This window comes from Rhineura floridana, chromosome 1 (genome assembly GCF_030035675.1).
Source record: "Rhineura floridana isolate rRhiFlo1 chromosome 1, rRhiFlo1.hap2, whole genome shotgun sequence".
Taxonomy (NCBI): Eukaryota; Metazoa; Chordata; class Lepidosauria; order Squamata; family Rhineuridae; genus Rhineura; species Rhineura floridana.
The window spans coordinates 151184353-151201354 of record NC_084480.1 but is presented as its reverse complement, the minus strand read 5'-3'; the positions used below and the strand labels follow the sequence as shown (position 1 = coordinate 151201354).

The 17002-nt window shown below is 43.2% G+C and overlaps 1 protein-coding gene across 5 annotated transcripts in view; it reads left to right on the top strand.

Annotated features, from left to right (window-relative positions):
* CLCN1 (chloride voltage-gated channel 1) overlaps positions 1–17002 on the top strand; it is an 83188-nt gene that overhangs the window by 38774 nt on the left and 27412 nt on the right. For all 5 annotated transcript variants that reach the window (XM_061637759.1, XM_061637753.1, XM_061637760.1 and 2 more), the window contains exons 9-16: positions 749–833; positions 2478–2579; positions 4272–4356; positions 6112–6261; positions 9516–9585; positions 10162–10272; positions 10381–10594; positions 12225–12358. In XM_061637759.1, coding sequence (XP_061493743.1) covers positions 749–833; positions 2478–2579; positions 4272–4356; positions 6112–6261; positions 9516–9585; positions 10162–10272; positions 10381–10594; positions 12225–12358 — 951 coding nt within the window. The remainder of the gene's footprint in view (positions 1–748; positions 834–2477; positions 2580–4271; positions 4357–6111; positions 6262–9515; positions 9586–10161; positions 10273–10380; positions 10595–12224; positions 12359–17002) is intronic.

The following is a 17002-nucleotide window of genomic DNA, read 5'->3' as shown; positions in this document are numbered from 1 at the left end:
TCCCCCTAGAAACAGAAAAATATATGTTATTTTTTGAGTAGGAATAGTACTATGAAACCACTCCCACCGCTCTTAAAACATTACATCTCTCGACTTGAAGGCAGTCCATCTATCCATCCATCTCTCTTATTCAAATTTCCTTTAGTTTTCTCAGTGGCGCAAAAAGGAGAGCATGGAGATTTTTCTACCAGTCTGCTTGCTTTTGATATACATATGAAAGGTAGATCAGTGGGGATGTTCAAGTGGTTTCAGTATTGGACATTTTTGGATGATACAAGAATTCAAACGAAAACAAGATGAGGAATTTTTGAAAGGGCAAATCCCATCCCCATTTTATTAAACTAAAAGAGAAACATGGCTTCAGATGCCAAATCCAAATGATGTTGCTTCTGTAGTTAGACTGCTTCTCTCTATTTCTATATGAGGCAGAGCTACTTCCTGATGATAGCAACAGCAAAATGTTTCTTAATGAAGTATTGTTAAGGTTGGCAGTATTCCAGTCCTGTCTAAAAACCTATCAAAACAATATTACCAGTCTTTTCAAGTGCAATGCTCAGAACGCCAGCAGTGCCTGAAGGGACAGCTTCTAGGATACTTTCTTACTGTCTCTTGTGGATTGATATCCCATATTTATACGTGCCTTCCGCTGCCCCCAGCTCCTGATTTCTGTAGTGCACATTTTAAATTATCTCACGTTCTCTTTCTCCTTGCTAGTAATTCTTCCTGTCTTTTCCCCCATCCTTCACAGTCACCATCACAGCCCTGTTCAGAACAAACTTTCGTATGGATTTTCCTTTTGACCTGCAGGAACTACCAGCTTTTGCTGTAATAGGGTAAGCCCAAAGGGACACAGCTAATTGCCATGCAAAATGATAAAAGGCAAGCCCTGCTGAAAACTCTCCGTATAAAAGTTACTGCTTTCATAGAGTCCTCTGGAAATCGCAATTTAACACAATTCACACACACCCCCAGTGCTTCAAGCAGTCTTATAATGACTCAGTTTGGAATAGAAACATAGTTCTGCTTTTTTCATGGGAAATTCTGCCTAGGGGGCGACCAGATGAAAAGCAGGTCAGGAGGGCTCTTAAGATGCACCTAGGAGGAAATTTTGGCAAATACAGCTTGTTATCATGTAGAGTTTGGAAAAGCTGCACCTGTCCAAATTCCTGCTTGTATACACCTGTTAAAGGCACTCTGGAGTTCTGTTGTTCTTTGCATCTGGTCACCCTAACCCTCTACCAGAAGTATATCTTCTGTGTATGTCTTTTTCTCCAATATCCGCCTTAGAACTTGCTTTCATTCACTTATCAGGGCTGGGGTGAGTAAATGCAGCCATTTTTAAAGCCATTAAAAAAATTGTTACAGCTCAGCAATTGCAAATTGCATTAGCTACTTGTTGAGCTGAAAGAAACAATCCTTGCCCCCACCCCATCTATACCCTTTCTATCTCTTCTGAACCCCATTTTGCCTCTCTTATTATTTCTCCTTGCCTTTCCCTTCTGCTAGAAACCATAGGTAGGTAGTGTCTGAGTTAGATCTGCATTATTATCTTTCTTTTGTGCTTTGCATTGCAAAAAATTCAGCTTTGTAAAATTCCAGAGTTCAGGAAGGTCAAATGGCTGGTCGAGTTTGTTCCCCTTTGCTGTTATGCTAAACAACACTGCAAGACTATTGTAATGTGATGCACCCAAAATCAATGGCTAGAATAATGGGAATGAATGGAATCTGGGATTAAGCTATTTTTGTAGAGAAAACATGAGAGCCCATTATATGGAAGGTTCAAGGAAAAATAAATACCCATGCGGTAAAATGGCAAATATCACTGGAGGTTATGCATGTAAAATTATGTTATATGACTTGGTAAAGAAGATTGGCAATATCTGTCAATCTTAAGGATGCTGTTTATATAACCTGAAAACTTTTTGTACCATACTACTAAGGGAGAATGGATTAACAAAGGAGGAGGGCGGGGCTTGCACAAGTGCTAAGGGGCGGGAACAGGGCTGTGGAATTCTGAGGTGGAAGAATGGATTGTACCACTTGAGGTAATGGAACACATTTTTAAAACTCTCCTAAATGTTTTTTTAAAAAAACCACTGCAAGTAGAAAACTATCACGTACAAAGTAGGCTGAGATCCCTGATATGGCTGGGGTTTGGTTTTGTTCTTGCAGGATTTTTTTCTTAAAACCACCACCACATGGGAGAGCTCTGGATCGTTTCTTTTTGGTTACCCACATGTCTTTTCCAGAAATGCAGCTAAACTAATGTACAGACAAATATTCAGTATATAAAGCAGCATATTTTGGAGCTTATCCGTTTCTGAGGGTTAGGGTTGTGGGAAACAGGATACTAGACACCACATTGATCTTAATGTGATCAAACAGGGCTCTTCTTACAGAAATCCATATAAAGAGGCAATTTAAAAAGTTAATAACGCCCAGGATTAATTTTGTTTTTTTAATGTCCTTCACTGTAGGATCTGTTCTGGGTTCCTTGGAGCATTTTTTGTTTATTTCAACCGGCAGGTGGTTTTGTGTGTCCGTCGACATACAGGTCTAAGTCAATTCCTAACCAAATAGTGAGTATGCTTTTACAGTGTTGGTCTCTTTTTGTGTCCAGGGTTGGCGGCAGCAGCAGCAGGACCCACCTTGTACCAATGACCCTGCTCTAAAGCCTGGCCATTAGGAACATCTGTAAAGAACCTGTGCTGCAGTGATCCAGATTTTTATAGGGAAGATCTGGAGCTAGCTTTCCTTTCTTTTATAAGCCACAGAAATAAAGTACCTTTGCCTAAAGAAGTTTTTCACTTTAATGCAGATGTTATTAGTTGGGCAAAATATGACACAGGAAATGTTCTCAATGTAGAAAGTATAGTCTTTCATGAGCTTCAGTTTACTTTTAGAATAAATTAAAGGGAGACTGCCAGCCAAAATATTAGAATTCCTTCTTGTTTTGTAGAAAGCAGATATTGTTAAAGTTCATTAGGCTTAGGAAATGAACAAAGGAAAGGCAAGCATCAGAAACTGCTGAATTGTTCTCTGGCTTGAATTAAACAAGGGAGAGGAGCTTTTGTACCAGTTTTTCTTGGAAAGCAACTTCTGTGTGAGCAGATGGAGAGGATCATCTCCATCCATTTATACACACTAGGACTGAGGCTAAAGGGCCCCAATTCTTGCAGTATTTCTGTGAGGTGTTTTTTGGTGGGGGTAGATTTGCAAAATTTGGGAGCAGGGAGAAACTTACCATTAGGAGGGGCATCAGATCTTCCTTTTGTTTCTTTAACCTTTGCTGCTCCTTGTAGCAACAGCACAACTCTCTTTTTTTAGCAACATGTCCAAGATTTTAGGGTGGGTTGGTCATCTGCCACAAGACAACTGTGGCCATTTCCCCCTCATAATCCCCCATAACAATATTGCTTCTGGGCAGTCTGAGGGAAAAGAAATGGCAGCTGAGCCACTGGAAAAGCAAGAGAGAGTGCTGAATTTGCAGGTAGCGGCAAAGAAAAAAAAAGATTCAGTAAGATCCACTATTGTTGCTAATGGTGAGCCATCCTCCCTGAAGTTCAGCATACCTCTGCTCTGTTTGGGAGTCCAATTTTGCTTCCTTCTCCTCCTTGAAAAAATGGCTATAGTTTTGATTTTGGCAGTCTCCATGTCAGTCCTATTGCACCTAGGCTGCTTTTCTGAAGCTCCAGAAGAACTCCTGGCGAGAGGCACGGGTCATTTTCTGAGCCTCAGATTGGCTCAGAAAATGATTTGATTTCTTTCCAGTTTTTTTCTGGGAAAGAACTTGCGCCATTTCTGAGTTAATCCAAGGCAAGCAAGGCAGGAGTTGCCCATCTCTAAGTAAAGGCAGTCAGCTGGGCATGATCTATCCAAATATAAGCACTTGTAACTATGTCCCATTGATTTCACTAAGCACATGCTTCACTCTCTCACAGTGAAATTAATAGGACTCTGAGGTTCTTAACCTTGGCTGGATCATGCATATCTGATCAGTAACCTTGCATTTAAAACACTCAGTTTTACAGCTTGCTCAAAAGATTATACTCTGCCCTTGAGTACCTCACAAGAGTTACCCACTGAGTGCAAAATGGTGCAGAGGAAAAAGTACATCCGCCCCACTCTCTGAAGTACATGTTTGTCGAGAAAAGCCCCTCCTGATTCAACCCTATTCCTCTGGTATGGCACTTCACCATCACAATTCCCTTTTAGGAACCAGCAGGCAGTTAGATGTCCGTCCACTTACCTTCTGTTCTTTTCCATTGTAGTCGCCTTGTCTATCCAGGGGTCATCACCTTCCTGATAGCATCTGTGACATTCCCCCCAGGCTTTGGACAATTTATGGCTGGAGAGGTGAGAATACTGTTGTGCACCTAAATGCCTAAAGCTTATTTCATAGAATGAAGAATACAATTTTCTCAACACGTGTGTTTGCAGTACACCTGCTTTTCAAAGTAGCTTGCTCTAGCAGAAAAACACTTGTCTATTGTTTGTGCCATCACTCCACTGGGGAGTAAACTAGGGCTCATCTACACTGTGGTTTAGTGTGTGTTTGGTGCTACTCACATCGCCTTTTCATTCACATGGTTCATATGACATTATGGGCAGAGCTTGGAAAAGTTACTTTTTTGGACTACAACTCCCATCAGCCTACTCCAGTGGCCACGCTGGCTGGGGCTGATGGGAGTTGTAGTTTAAAAAAGTAACTTTTCCAAGCTCTGATTATGGGCAAACAGAAGGTAATATGCAGTTTCCCCCAGTAAATCCTGTAATTCCCCCGAACCCAATCCTCTGATAATACGAAAAGGGAAGGAAAAAATGTCTTCACTCCTTATCTCTAGTGCTTGCACTATGCTTTTTTGCTCCGATGCTTTTAAGTGGGTATGTCGGTCATTCCCTCTCCGTGCCCACTTCTTCCTCCTCCTTCTGTTCATTTTTTTTCCTGTAGGCTGAGAAGCAACTCCAGCTGCTCTCCCTCATTCTACAGGCCTTTTTTTTATGTTGCTGCAAACGGTGCCTTATTTTTCTTTTTCCCCTAACTTGTGCGCAAAAGCATAACACTGCTCAAACAAAAGATTTGTATTTCAAATAATTGTACTTCCGTTTTTGTTTTTTTTAAATGAAACTTACTGGTAGAACAAACTGAGCATGCTTGGTTGCCAAGTAACCAGAAGGAGTGGAAATGTTAAATTAGAGGGTGTGGTCATGAGGAAACTGCATGATTGATCCTTCCCCTCAGTGTGATTAGAAAACACTGTGTTTGCAGCTGGCATTGAGCCCTTACCGTAGATGGTGCAAATAGAAAATTGAGGTGAAAACAGTGTCTTTAGTACAAAGTAATGCTACCATGAGGATAAGCCCCTAGTGTCATTCCCCTCTGCTTTGTCTGCAAACTGAGAAGAAAAGTAAGCCCAGGGTGGGGAACCTCAGGCCTAGGGGCTGAATGTGGCTCTCCAGGCCTTTCTGTATGGTCCTTAGGACTCTACCAGGCCACGTCCCCTCCCTAGGTCACATCTCTCACTAGCCATGTTCTGTCCCCTCCCTGACTGTTTTGCCTTGGCTGGAATGTGCCCTTGAACTGGGATAATGCACTTTGCTTGCCTGGATGGAGGATGGAAAGAAGTGTGTGTGTGTGGGGTGTGTGTGCATAGAACCCTGTGACAGAAAGCAGCCCAGTGTACAAAGGGCAAAATCACACATCTGTTGCACGGCCCACTTTGGGCTCTGACTCTGCACACTGCTGGGATGTGGCCCTTGGATTGGTGGCTGAAAAAGATTCCCCACCCCTGGAGTAAAGGAAGATGGAAGATTTTGCCTTTCTGAAGGGATCTCCAGTCATCTATTTCCACACAGGTTACTAAGTCTGTCTTTGGACCATTCTCCAAGCATCCCAAAAGAAATAGCAATAAAGTACTCATGGATTTTCTAGCAGTAATGACCAACTCTACTGCAGATCAAGTATGAACTCCACAGGGGTAGAAGCAGATCCAGTGCTGCTTCTAGCACTACATCAGTCCTTTCCTTTGTGCAGAAGACACATCTTTCCAAACAGATTACCTTTTCCTTTGTGGTGAGAACCTAGTCCCTCATTTGCCTTTCTCCTTGCAGTTGATGCCTAGAGAAGCCATCAGCAGCCTCTTTGATAACTTCACTTGGGTCAAGCATACAGAGGACCCCCAGATCCTGGGGAGGTCTGCTGTTTGGATCCATCCCAAAGTCAGTGTGTTTATCATCCTCCTCCTCTTTTTCGTCATGAAGGTAAGGAGTCCACCTGGTTATGCTGGACGTGTGCCTTTTCCTTCCTCTCCCTCCCACCCCATGGTAGCCATTTTCCTTTAGCAGGAGCGGAGACCTGTGAAGTCCTCAGAGAAGCAATACATTACTTTCTAAGGCAATTAGTGGATTTTCACCACTAAGGCTAGAAGCTCTTTTGGTCCACGCCAGCTGAAGCTGTTTTATTGGAGAGAGTTTAATGTAGTGGATGAGACATCCTGATTCACCCCAAAATGTGCAGGAGAACATTCAGTGATAATGTGGCTGCTTTCACACTAGCCATTTAGTCTAGAATAGGTATAACATGTTCACTCAGTTTGTATGGACAATCTAGATGACGTCACTGTCAAATAATTACATCCCTGTGTTTTCTGTTATATTCTCATGTCTTATTCAGACTTGGTTTGTGCATTTCTTGTTTTTTAAAAAAAATAGCCTTATCCATTGAGACTGTCAAGTGCTATTGAGGCTTTTGGGCCAATTATCTCTTTCGTTAGTAGCTTCTCCTTGGCTCCTTTATTTTAAAGTGGCTAATCAGTTTCTTCCTGTTAATTTGCAGCTATCGCCCTTTAACTGGTCCCTTCCTGTTTCTTCTTAAGACATGGGGTCTTTTAGTACTTATTTCCTATTTGTAGCCAGAATTTTAATTACTCAAGTGGGACCTCATCTGAACAGAAATTATTTTTGATGATACATAATGGGAACTTGCCCACGGGGATGGGCATTCCTGGATTTTTTAAAAATGGCCCTATATTAAGTGCTGTGTAAAACCATTATTTTGATTCTGCCTCCAGGTGATTGTTGAAAAGCAGTGCCTCAGGAGCATTAAAGAGTGTTAGTGTGGAAGCAACCTAAATACCTTGTGTCTTTCTGTCAACCTGTCTTGTAGCCAGAGCCGGGAAGAAGGTGGACTTGTTAATTGGTGGAATGTGACCCATAACTGATCACATTCGTAAACCTATCGCAAGTACCATTACCGCCTTTAAAGGCAGAGGCAGTGATGGCGCTGCAGTGGTGGCTTAAATAGGCCTGCCTGTGTCAGCACGTTAGCAGGCTGAGTATGCACAGCTGCCATCACCCAAAGTGGCAGCAGGGGCGTGTTCATTGGGCAGTCAGTGTGGGCAGTACAGTCTGTGCACCCAGGTGTGTCCTAAACCTCATGCGGCTTACAACCATATGCATTTCTTTACTGTACATTTTTTGTTTTGTCCTTTTCACTAAAACACCAAACAGCCTCTGTGTGAAGCTGGCCAGACAGAGAGGGTGGTGGTGGAAGGAATGTTCACTTGCGGATATGCATGCTCATGGAGAGGGGGGAACAAAAGGAAGCAATAGGAGGATGCTGGTATCAGGGGATTATAATGCTTCACAGAACCTTGTGGGAGATTGTGACTTTCCTTTTTGATAGCATTTGAAATCTCTAAACGACTCTGGGAAATCTTGCTGCAGTACAGCACCTGGGGGGGGAGAAGTTGGGGTTTTGTTGTTGTTTTGCAGTCTACCTCCTCTCCCCCTCCCCGCATAGATGAATCGGAGATGACAGCTATCAGGGAGCCTGCTCTTACATGGCTGGCAACAACCATGAAGACAGATTTTCTACATAGCATTAATGGAGAGGGTTCCAGGTTTTATTTTTGTTAATGAAGATTTACTAGATATTTTATTGGCTCATTGAATCATAGATGTAGCCACCTAGTTTAACTCCCTGTGCACTGCAGGATGAAACTACAGTATCCCTTTCCAGCCTTTGCTTAAATATATGGAAAGGTATTTAGGTGCTCAGGTAACTGGATTTTCAAAGATGTATTCTTGTCACCTTTTGGAAGGAAATGTTCTGAGCTAGGAGCCTTGAGTTTTCTTTACAAAAATTGCCATCTGCCTATTGCACTATAGAAAATATTGAAGATGAAAGTATTAACTAATCCAATAAATCCAGTGAATCCAATAATACTGAATACCTACACCTATATTAGGGAGGCTTGCTGAATGAGGTTGGCTTTATGTAGAGCTGAAATTGTTTCCTGCACCACCAAGTTCTCCTCTGTGAATGTTAATGGTGAATACTCTCCAAATGTTCACTGCTTTTGTGCCACCTAGAAAGCACTTTGGCAGTATTAACCTAAATATGTCGCTTGAGCTGCCTGCAATTCTGTGAAGTCCTTTTCCACAGCTTAATTGAAAACCCTATAGGCAAAATATAGATACAAGTTTCTCACTTCTGAGCACGGGAAAATTCCAGGGTTAGCACTACAGGGTTTTGATTCCTTTGAAAGAGAGAGAGCACAGAATCCTTAGGGTGCCTTTGTAATATTTGATTTGTTTACAAATATGCAACAAACAGAGCATTATGGAAGCAAACAGGAACTCCTACAGCAGGCAGCTAATGCATTAACAATGCCCCAGACTCCCTGAGAGGCACTGTTACAGCAGGCTGCAGGTTCAGATAACTCTAGCTATAAACTCCCAGCACTCTCTCTCTCTCTCTCTCTCCCCCCCCCATCCTCTCAATTTCAAAAGCAAACCGGTTCTTTCTCTCTCTCACACGCACGTGCGCATGCACGCAAACACACACATACACCCCAGGTCCCAGGCTCTACTGCTGTAAATGTCTATCCAAAAGAAAGAAAGACATAATGTGTCATCCTGTGACACGTGAGGCAAGAGAGACCCGTTCAAAGTACTCAAGAGAGCTCAAACTCACTACAACATTAATTACGTTTTATTGTACGCCGCCTAGAGTGGCCATTGGCTAGATAGGCGGCCTATAAATTAAAGTTTTTATTATTATTATTATTATTATTATTATTATTATTACAACATTAATGCATTTATTATTGGCGTGCTCATCTACACAAGGCTACTTTTGGGTGTTTTTGCACAGAAGTACAATATTCCAGAATATTTTTATGGACATTTCCTTCCTTTTTAACTGGAATAGAAACTGTGGAGCTGAGAAGGGGGTGAGAATGGGGTGGTGAGGCAAATGTTTTATTAGGTCTGGGGCTCAGAGTTACTCACAGAGACTGATTACCCCTGCCCTGGGTAGTCAGCCACCCAAGGGTACGTGGATGGCTTGTAAGATCTGCCTTCATTGCTTTTATGCTCCCCATAGTTTGCAGTTCCTTTGCTCTTTCCCTGTATTTGTCAACTTCTTGGGCCATTTCTGAGCAAATTCAGTGGAGCTGTGAGAGAGGTCAGTGCCACACACTAACAATTGCTGCCTTTCACCTCTGTCCTAGTTCTGGATGTCTGTCATTGCCACTACCATGCCGATACCCTGTGGAGGCTTCATGCCTGTGTTTGTGCTGGGTAAGTTTCAGTCTTCTCCTGAAGCTTCTCAGAGGGGGATTTTTCAGAGGCAGGAAGAGGGGAGAATTGACCAGAGATGCAAATTAATGTTTAATGGTGCTTCTTTGAAATGACTGGGACCCTGGTTTCCCTCCCCTGTGGTGACCATTAGAGAATCCATTAACACTTCAGCTAGTAGACACCTTCTCACCCTCTAGCCGCTTCCTGCAATTCACAAATGCTGGGCTACACCACTCCTGTTCATATGGCTCCAGCATAAGACCTTCTTTTGGCTAGTAAAATCACTACTGGTCAGAACAGAAAGATAGAAATGAAAACCGGTTTCTTCCTTTGAGCAGACATACAGGTCTCTTGAGCAAAGTTCTTCCTTTGCAGATATAGTTTTAAAAAGGAGAATATAGGTCAGTTGTGGCATCTATTACATTACTGCTCTGACCCACGAGTGTCGGTTTTGCTGCCTGCTAGTATTTCTTTGTACATTATTAGCAGTTTTGACACAGAATGGCTATGAAGGGGAGGGGAATGGCCTTTATTGGGCTTGTGAGTATTAAACAGCAATTTCATTATGGCTTTCAGGGGCTGCCTTTGGACGCCTGGTTGGTGAAATCATGGCCTGGTTTTTTCCTGATGGGATTCTCTTTGATGACATTGTTTACAAAATCTTGCCTGGAGGTTATGCAGTGATTGGTAAGGTCATACCCCTTTTCCTTTGGTTGAAATCTCAACTCCAACTATGGATGATCCATATGACACTAACTTTCCTGCTGTTTGTCCATGTCCTGTAATTGGGGAAAGGAGCCGCCGCTCTGACAGGAGCAGTGAGCCACACGGTGTCCACAGCAGTGATTTGCTTTGAGCTGACAGGGCAGATCTCCCACATCCTGCCCATGATGGTAGCCGTCATCCTTGCCAACATGGTGGCACAGAGTTTGCAGCCAAGCCTTTATGACAGCATCATCCAAGTGAAGAAACTGCCCTATTTGCCTGACTTGGGCTGGAATCAAATAAGGTATAGGGCTATCAAAGACGGAGGGAAAGGGAGGGAACAGTCAGAAGATGATGGAATAATGAGAAGGGGTGGGGGGGATGAGTGCAAAGAAACAAAGCGGAAACCAAGTATGAGGAGATAGGAGATGACTTGGGACACAATCAAGCTGTTTTTATCAAAGTATGTTCTGTGGGGTTAGGCCAAATGCTTTGCACTGTGACTTTTTAGTTTAGAGAAAAGGCGGGTCAGAGGAGACATGATAGAAGTGTATAAAATTATGTATGGCATTGAAAAAGTGGATAGAGAAAAGTTCTTCTCCCTCTCTCATAATACTAGAACTCGTGGACATTCAAAAAAGCTGAATGTTGGAAGATTCAGGACAGACAAAAGGAAGTACTTCTTTACTCAGTGCATAGTTAAACTATGGAATTTGCTCCCACAAGATGCAGTAATGGCCACCAGCTTGGATGGCTTTAAAAGAAGATTAGACAAATTCATGGAGGACAGGGCTATCAATGGCTACTAGCCATGATGGCTGTGCTCTGCCCCCCTAGTCAGAGGCAGCATGCTTCTGAAAACCAGTTGCCGGAAGCCTCAGGAGGGGAGAGTGTTCTTGCACTCAGGTCCTGCTTGCGGGCTTCCCCCAGGCACCTAGTTGGCCACTGTGAGAACAGGATGCTGGCCTAGATGGGCCACTGGCCTGATCCAGCAGACTCTTCTTATGTTCTTATGTTCAACATCATTACTTCGTTGCATATGAACATACTGAAGATGGAGAGGCTAATGGTAGGCAGATCTGAGAGATGGTGGTTTCCCTGTTTTGGATGGCATTGCACACCTCTAAAAGGATTAGTTGCTCAGTCAGGGAATGCTCCTTCAAACAGGTTTGCTCTTGGAGATCCAGGATTGTTTGTGGACCGGAATTCTTTTTAATGGCTTCAGCAGCTACATCAGCTGTGGCCACTCATAGAGACTGACCTGCCTCAGTAACTGCCTGGCGGGGCTTCTGTAAAATGCTCTCCATCAGTCTAACTTCGAAGCCTGTCTGGAAAAGTCAGTTGGCTCAGAATGTATCACCCTGCTTGTTAGTGGGAGTGATCCAGAAGGAGCATATTATTATATCTGGGCTGTCAGGAGTGGCTCCAAGTTGTTTTCTGGCTGCAATTTAAAATGCTGGTCTTGAACTTCTAAAGTCCCAAATAGCCTGTGTCCAGGTTACCTCAGGAAATGGGCTTCCCTGGGTTCTATGGTCATTAGATAGGGCTCTGGTCCAGGTGCCAGCAGTAAACTGATGTCAGGTAGGCAACCTTAAGAGGCAGGGCTTTCTCAGCAGGGGTCTCCTCTTCAAGGAACTCCCTCCCTGGAGAGGTTTGACCAGCCTGGTTGAGATTATGTTTCAAGAGGTCTTCTCTATATAATTCTGGCACGCATTTGGGGTTATTTCAAGTAGAATTGCTACTGCTATGGATTTTACTCTTATTTATTTCAGTTTTTTTAAAAACAAAGTTTTTAATTGATTGGATTTTATTATATGTAGCAGCTGTCGTAAGGTCTCTAGTAACAGAATACAAATGGTAGTGAATGAATGAAACCCCCACTCTTTACTTTAACTTACTTCTTTTTCTTTGTTTTGAACCTCTGCCCACTCAAGCAAATACAATATTTTTGTTGAGGATATTATGGTGTGTGATGTAAAATTCATCTCCTCAAACTGTAAATACCGGGACCTGCAGGATGTACTTCAGAACACCAACGTCAAGACCTTTCCTCTGGTGGATTCATCAGGTGAGATGGGTGGAGAACCAGACCCTTTCCTGTTTCTGTGCAGTGGTTCCCCTAGATTCACTCTGCACACCCAACTGCTCCTCCTGTTTCTCTCCCTTCTCCTGTAACACAGCATTTTCCCTAACTGTAACACATCAGTCCTTCCCTTCCAACCAATTTTTGTTGACGTATTTTGTATAAGGATGTTGCTATGGTAACACACTTTGCATGATCAGGAACAGATAAGAAGGTTACGGCAAATAATGCACATAGTTAATAATGATGGGGTAGGGTCTAGCATGGAGGAGGAGGGGATATTTTGAATCAGAGCCAGACCTTTTCAATAGACCCAATCCAAAATGGATCTGTTTTGGCCTTCACACTATGCTCACAAAGCCCAAGGAGAGGGCTCACTGCAACTGGCTTCAGTCTTGGAATTTGCCGTAATCATGATCTGTGGCATCCAGTATCACCAGGTAACACAGGAAAGTGGTGGATGACACTGCTACAATGATGCACAATCAGCATCCTCATATCTCCTCAAGCACAGACAGGCATGTAGTTCCAATGCTTCCTCATTTCTGGATGCCAATGAAAATGAACTGCAGCATCTGTACTTGAAGTCTGAAAATGCTAGAGTTGTTGTTAATACTCTCCTTTGCCACGATAAATTTGGGAAAGGACAGCAGCAGTGGGGAGGGCTTGTGGTACTGGTGGGGAGGACTCTAGGCCCCTTTGTGTTCCTAATAATGATATCAGGACTGCAGCAGGAGAAGCCATCAATTAAATGTAGTTCCAATGTTAAAACAGAGTCTCTCTTTTTTTAAAAAAAATCAGTTGGAGACTCTCCAAATGAACCTATTTTAACAGACTCCAGTACATGTTGGAGTTGGCCCCTCCCTAATAGTCAAAGGAAACAGCACTTTTGTTTCACATATAAAATAATCAGTGATGAATTCAAATGTAGCTCATGTTCAAAAAAAATTCCAAGCACTGCAACGTTCAATGAACCCTAATGTGAACTGAATTTCTGATCTGTTCTGTGGCATGATGACATATTGTAGGAGGTGGGTGGAGGTAAACCTCAATTAGTGCACTGCTAAGCCAAACTATACACATAGTTTCATTCCCAGTTTATGCTTTTAAAAATCACAATACTGTTTTTCATTGCGTTTTTGGTCCCTCAATCAACATTTTGTTCATTTTGGGGGAACCAGGGAACATGGCCTGAGGAAGATAGAATGCCTGACTAATAAGTCATGGTTTGATGCCTTGTATAATTCTGTGAGTAAGACTGATGGAGAGGATTGAGAAAACTGCTCAGAGAACTTGGCAGCAGGAAGGGAAATTGCAACAGAAGCCCTGAGCAACAGGGATTGGTCACTGTTCACTTGGCACTAAGGGCTGGTGCTTTCTGTGGGAGAGGAGGTTACAGCAGGCTGGTGTCAGATATAGAGCGGGCTCAGCAGCTGCTGTTCTGTGTGGAAAACCTGATACTATTTCTGAAGACCCAGAGGGAGGAGGCACAGAGGAAAGGCTAGTATATTTCTGGAGGGGCTGCTGTGGGGTTGGATGTGCTGTGTCACAGTCTGAGTGTTACACTGAGATCCAGAAGCAGGTTGTTCTGCTGCAACAAGCTCTGGCTAAGAGAATCAGGGCCTTGCAGAATTTCCTAGGTGAAATATCATAGAATAGCAGAGTTGGAAGGTCATACAAGGCCATCAATTCCTGCTCAATGCAGGAATCCAAATTAAAGTGTACCCGACAGGTGGCTGTCCAGTTGCCTCTTGAATGCCTCCAGTTGGAGAGCCCACCACCTCCCTAGGTAATTGGTTCCATCGTCGTACTGCTCTAACAGTTAGGACGTTTTTTCTGCTATTCAGCCAAAATCTGGCTTCCTGGAATTTGAGCCTATTCTTCCGTGTCCTGCACTCTGGGACGATCGAGAAGAGATCCTGATTCTCATCTGTATGATAATCTTTCAAGTACTCGAAGAGTGCTGTCATATCTCCCCTCAGTGTTCTCTTCTTAAGGCTAAACATGCCCATTTTTTTCAGTTTCTTCTCACATGGCTTTGTTTCCAGTCCCCTGATCATCTTTGTTGCTCTCCTCTGAACCCATTCCAGTTTGATTCATGCCTGTACATTCCCGCTACAAACCAAAGAGTTAAATATCCTCAGGCTCCACCTTGTCCTATCCAAAACAGCCTTGATTCTGGCAAATCTCTAAAACAGTGTTTTTTAAATATTCTGCCTTCAGATAACACTTCATATCTGCCATGGAACTCTAAAAGTTTGCAGAGGATTCTGGGGTATGTTCTATATGCAATGCACGTGGTTCTTTTGCTGAGAACTGGCTGAGCCTGTTGGGTCTTAAGCATTCCACATGCATGGAGAATGTGCCCCAGAGGCATAGAATGCACCTAACACTTCCCTGAGTTTATATATTGCAAAGGATGAAGACCAGTAAAGGCAGGGTAGCTGTCTTTTAGGAAAATTTGGCCATGATTACTGGTTTTCTCCTTGAGGAGTCTAAGTTTGTAATTTGATTTTAGCCTTTGCTGTTTTTAGATTGTGAAATTTGATTTTAGACTGATGTTTTTGTATTATATTGTATTTTATTGTATCTATGTTCACCGCCCAGAGAGCTATTGCTAGTCGGGCGGTATATAAGTTTTAAAAATAAATAAATAAATAAGATAAGTGTCCAAGAGCCTCTGCAGCAGCTCTGAACACAGTTTTATTTAAAAAAAACCACTGCTCTAGAACTTGTGGGGAAGGTCAGCCTCCTTAAAGAAGCATTCTTCGATATACTAAGTGGAAACTACTCTGCCTGTGAGCCTCCACAGATCTGCCCTGTTAGCAAGAGGGGATGACTAGAGGGTGATTCTGGGGAAGGCTTCAGAGCAAGGGTAGCCAATGTGATGCCCTGCAGATGCTGTTGGACTACAGCTCCCATCATCCCTGGGCCGTACTTGCTGGGGCCAATGAGACTTAAGAACATAAGAACATAAGAAGAGCCTGCTGGATCAGGCCAGTGGCCCATCTAGTCCAGCATCCTGTTCTCACAGTGGCCAACCAGGTGCCTGGGGGAAGCCCGCAAGCAGGACCTGAGTGCAAGAACACTCTCCCCTCCTGAGGCTTCCGGCAACTGGTTTTCAGAAGCATGCTGCCTCTGACTAGGGTGGCACAGCACAGCCATCACGGCTAGTAGCCATTGATAGCCCTGTCCTCCATGAATTTGTCTAATCTTCTTTTAAAGCCATCCAAGCTGGTGGCCATTACTGCATCTTGTGGGAGCAAATTCCATAGTTTAACTATGCACTGAGTAAAGAAGTACTTCCTTTTGTCTGTCCTGAATCTTCCAACATTCAGCTTCTTTGAATGTCCACGAGTTCTAGTATTATGAGAGAGGGAGAAGAACTTTTCTCTATCCACTTTCTCAATGCCATGCATAATTTTATACACTTCTATCATGTCTCCTCTGACCCGCCTTTTCTCTAAACTAAAAAGCCCCAAATGCTGCAACCTTTCCTCGTAAGGGAGTCGCTCCATCCCCTTGATCATTCTGGTTGCCCTCTTCTGAACCTTTTCCAACTCTAGAATATCCTTTTTGAGATGAGGCGACCAGAACTGTACACAGTATTCCAAATGCGGCCGCACCATAGATTTATACAATGGCATTATGATATCGGCTGTTTTATTTTCAATACCTTTCCTAATTATTGCTAGCATGGAATTTGCCTTTTTCACAGCTGCCGCACACTGGGTCGACATTTTCATCGTGCTGTCCACTACAACCCCGAGGTCTCTCTCCTGGTCGGTCACCGCCAGTTCAGACCCCATGAGCGTATATGTGAAATTAAGATTTTTTGCTCCAATATGCATAATTTTACACTTGTTTGTATTGAATTGCATTTGCCATTTTTCTGCCCATTCACTAAGTTTGGAGAGGTCTTTTTGGAGCTCTTCGCAATCCCTTTTTGTTTTAACAACCCTGAACAATTTAGTGTCATCAGCAAACTTGGCCACTTCACTGCTCACTCCTAGGTCATTAATGAACAAGTTGAAAAGTACAGGTCCCAATACCGATCCTTGAGGGACTCCACTTTCTACAGCCCTCCATTGGGAGAACTGTCCGTTTATTCCTACTCTCTGCTTTCTGCTTCTTAACCAATTTCTTATCCACAAGAGGACCTCTCCTCTTATTCCATGACTGCTAAGCTTCCTCAGAAGCCTTTGGTGAGGTACCTTGTCAAACGCTTTTTGAAAGTCTAAGTACACTATGTCCACTGGATCACCTCTATCTATATGCTTGTTGACACTCTCAAAGAATTCTAATAGGTTACTGAGACAGGACTTTCCCTTGCAGAAACCATGCTGGCTCTGCTTCAGCAAGGCTTGTTCTTCTATGTGCTTAGTTAATCTAGCTTTAATCATACTTTCTACCAGTTTTCCAGGGACAGAAGTTAAGCTAACTGGCCTGTAATTTCCGGGATCCCCTCTGGATCCCTTTTTGAAGATTGGCGTTACATTTGCCACTTTCCAGTCCTCAGGCACGGAGGAGGATCCAAGGGACAAGTTACATATTTTAGTTAGCAGATCAGCAATTTCACCTTTGAGTTCTTTGAGAACTCTCGGGTGGATGCCATCTGGGCCCGGTGAT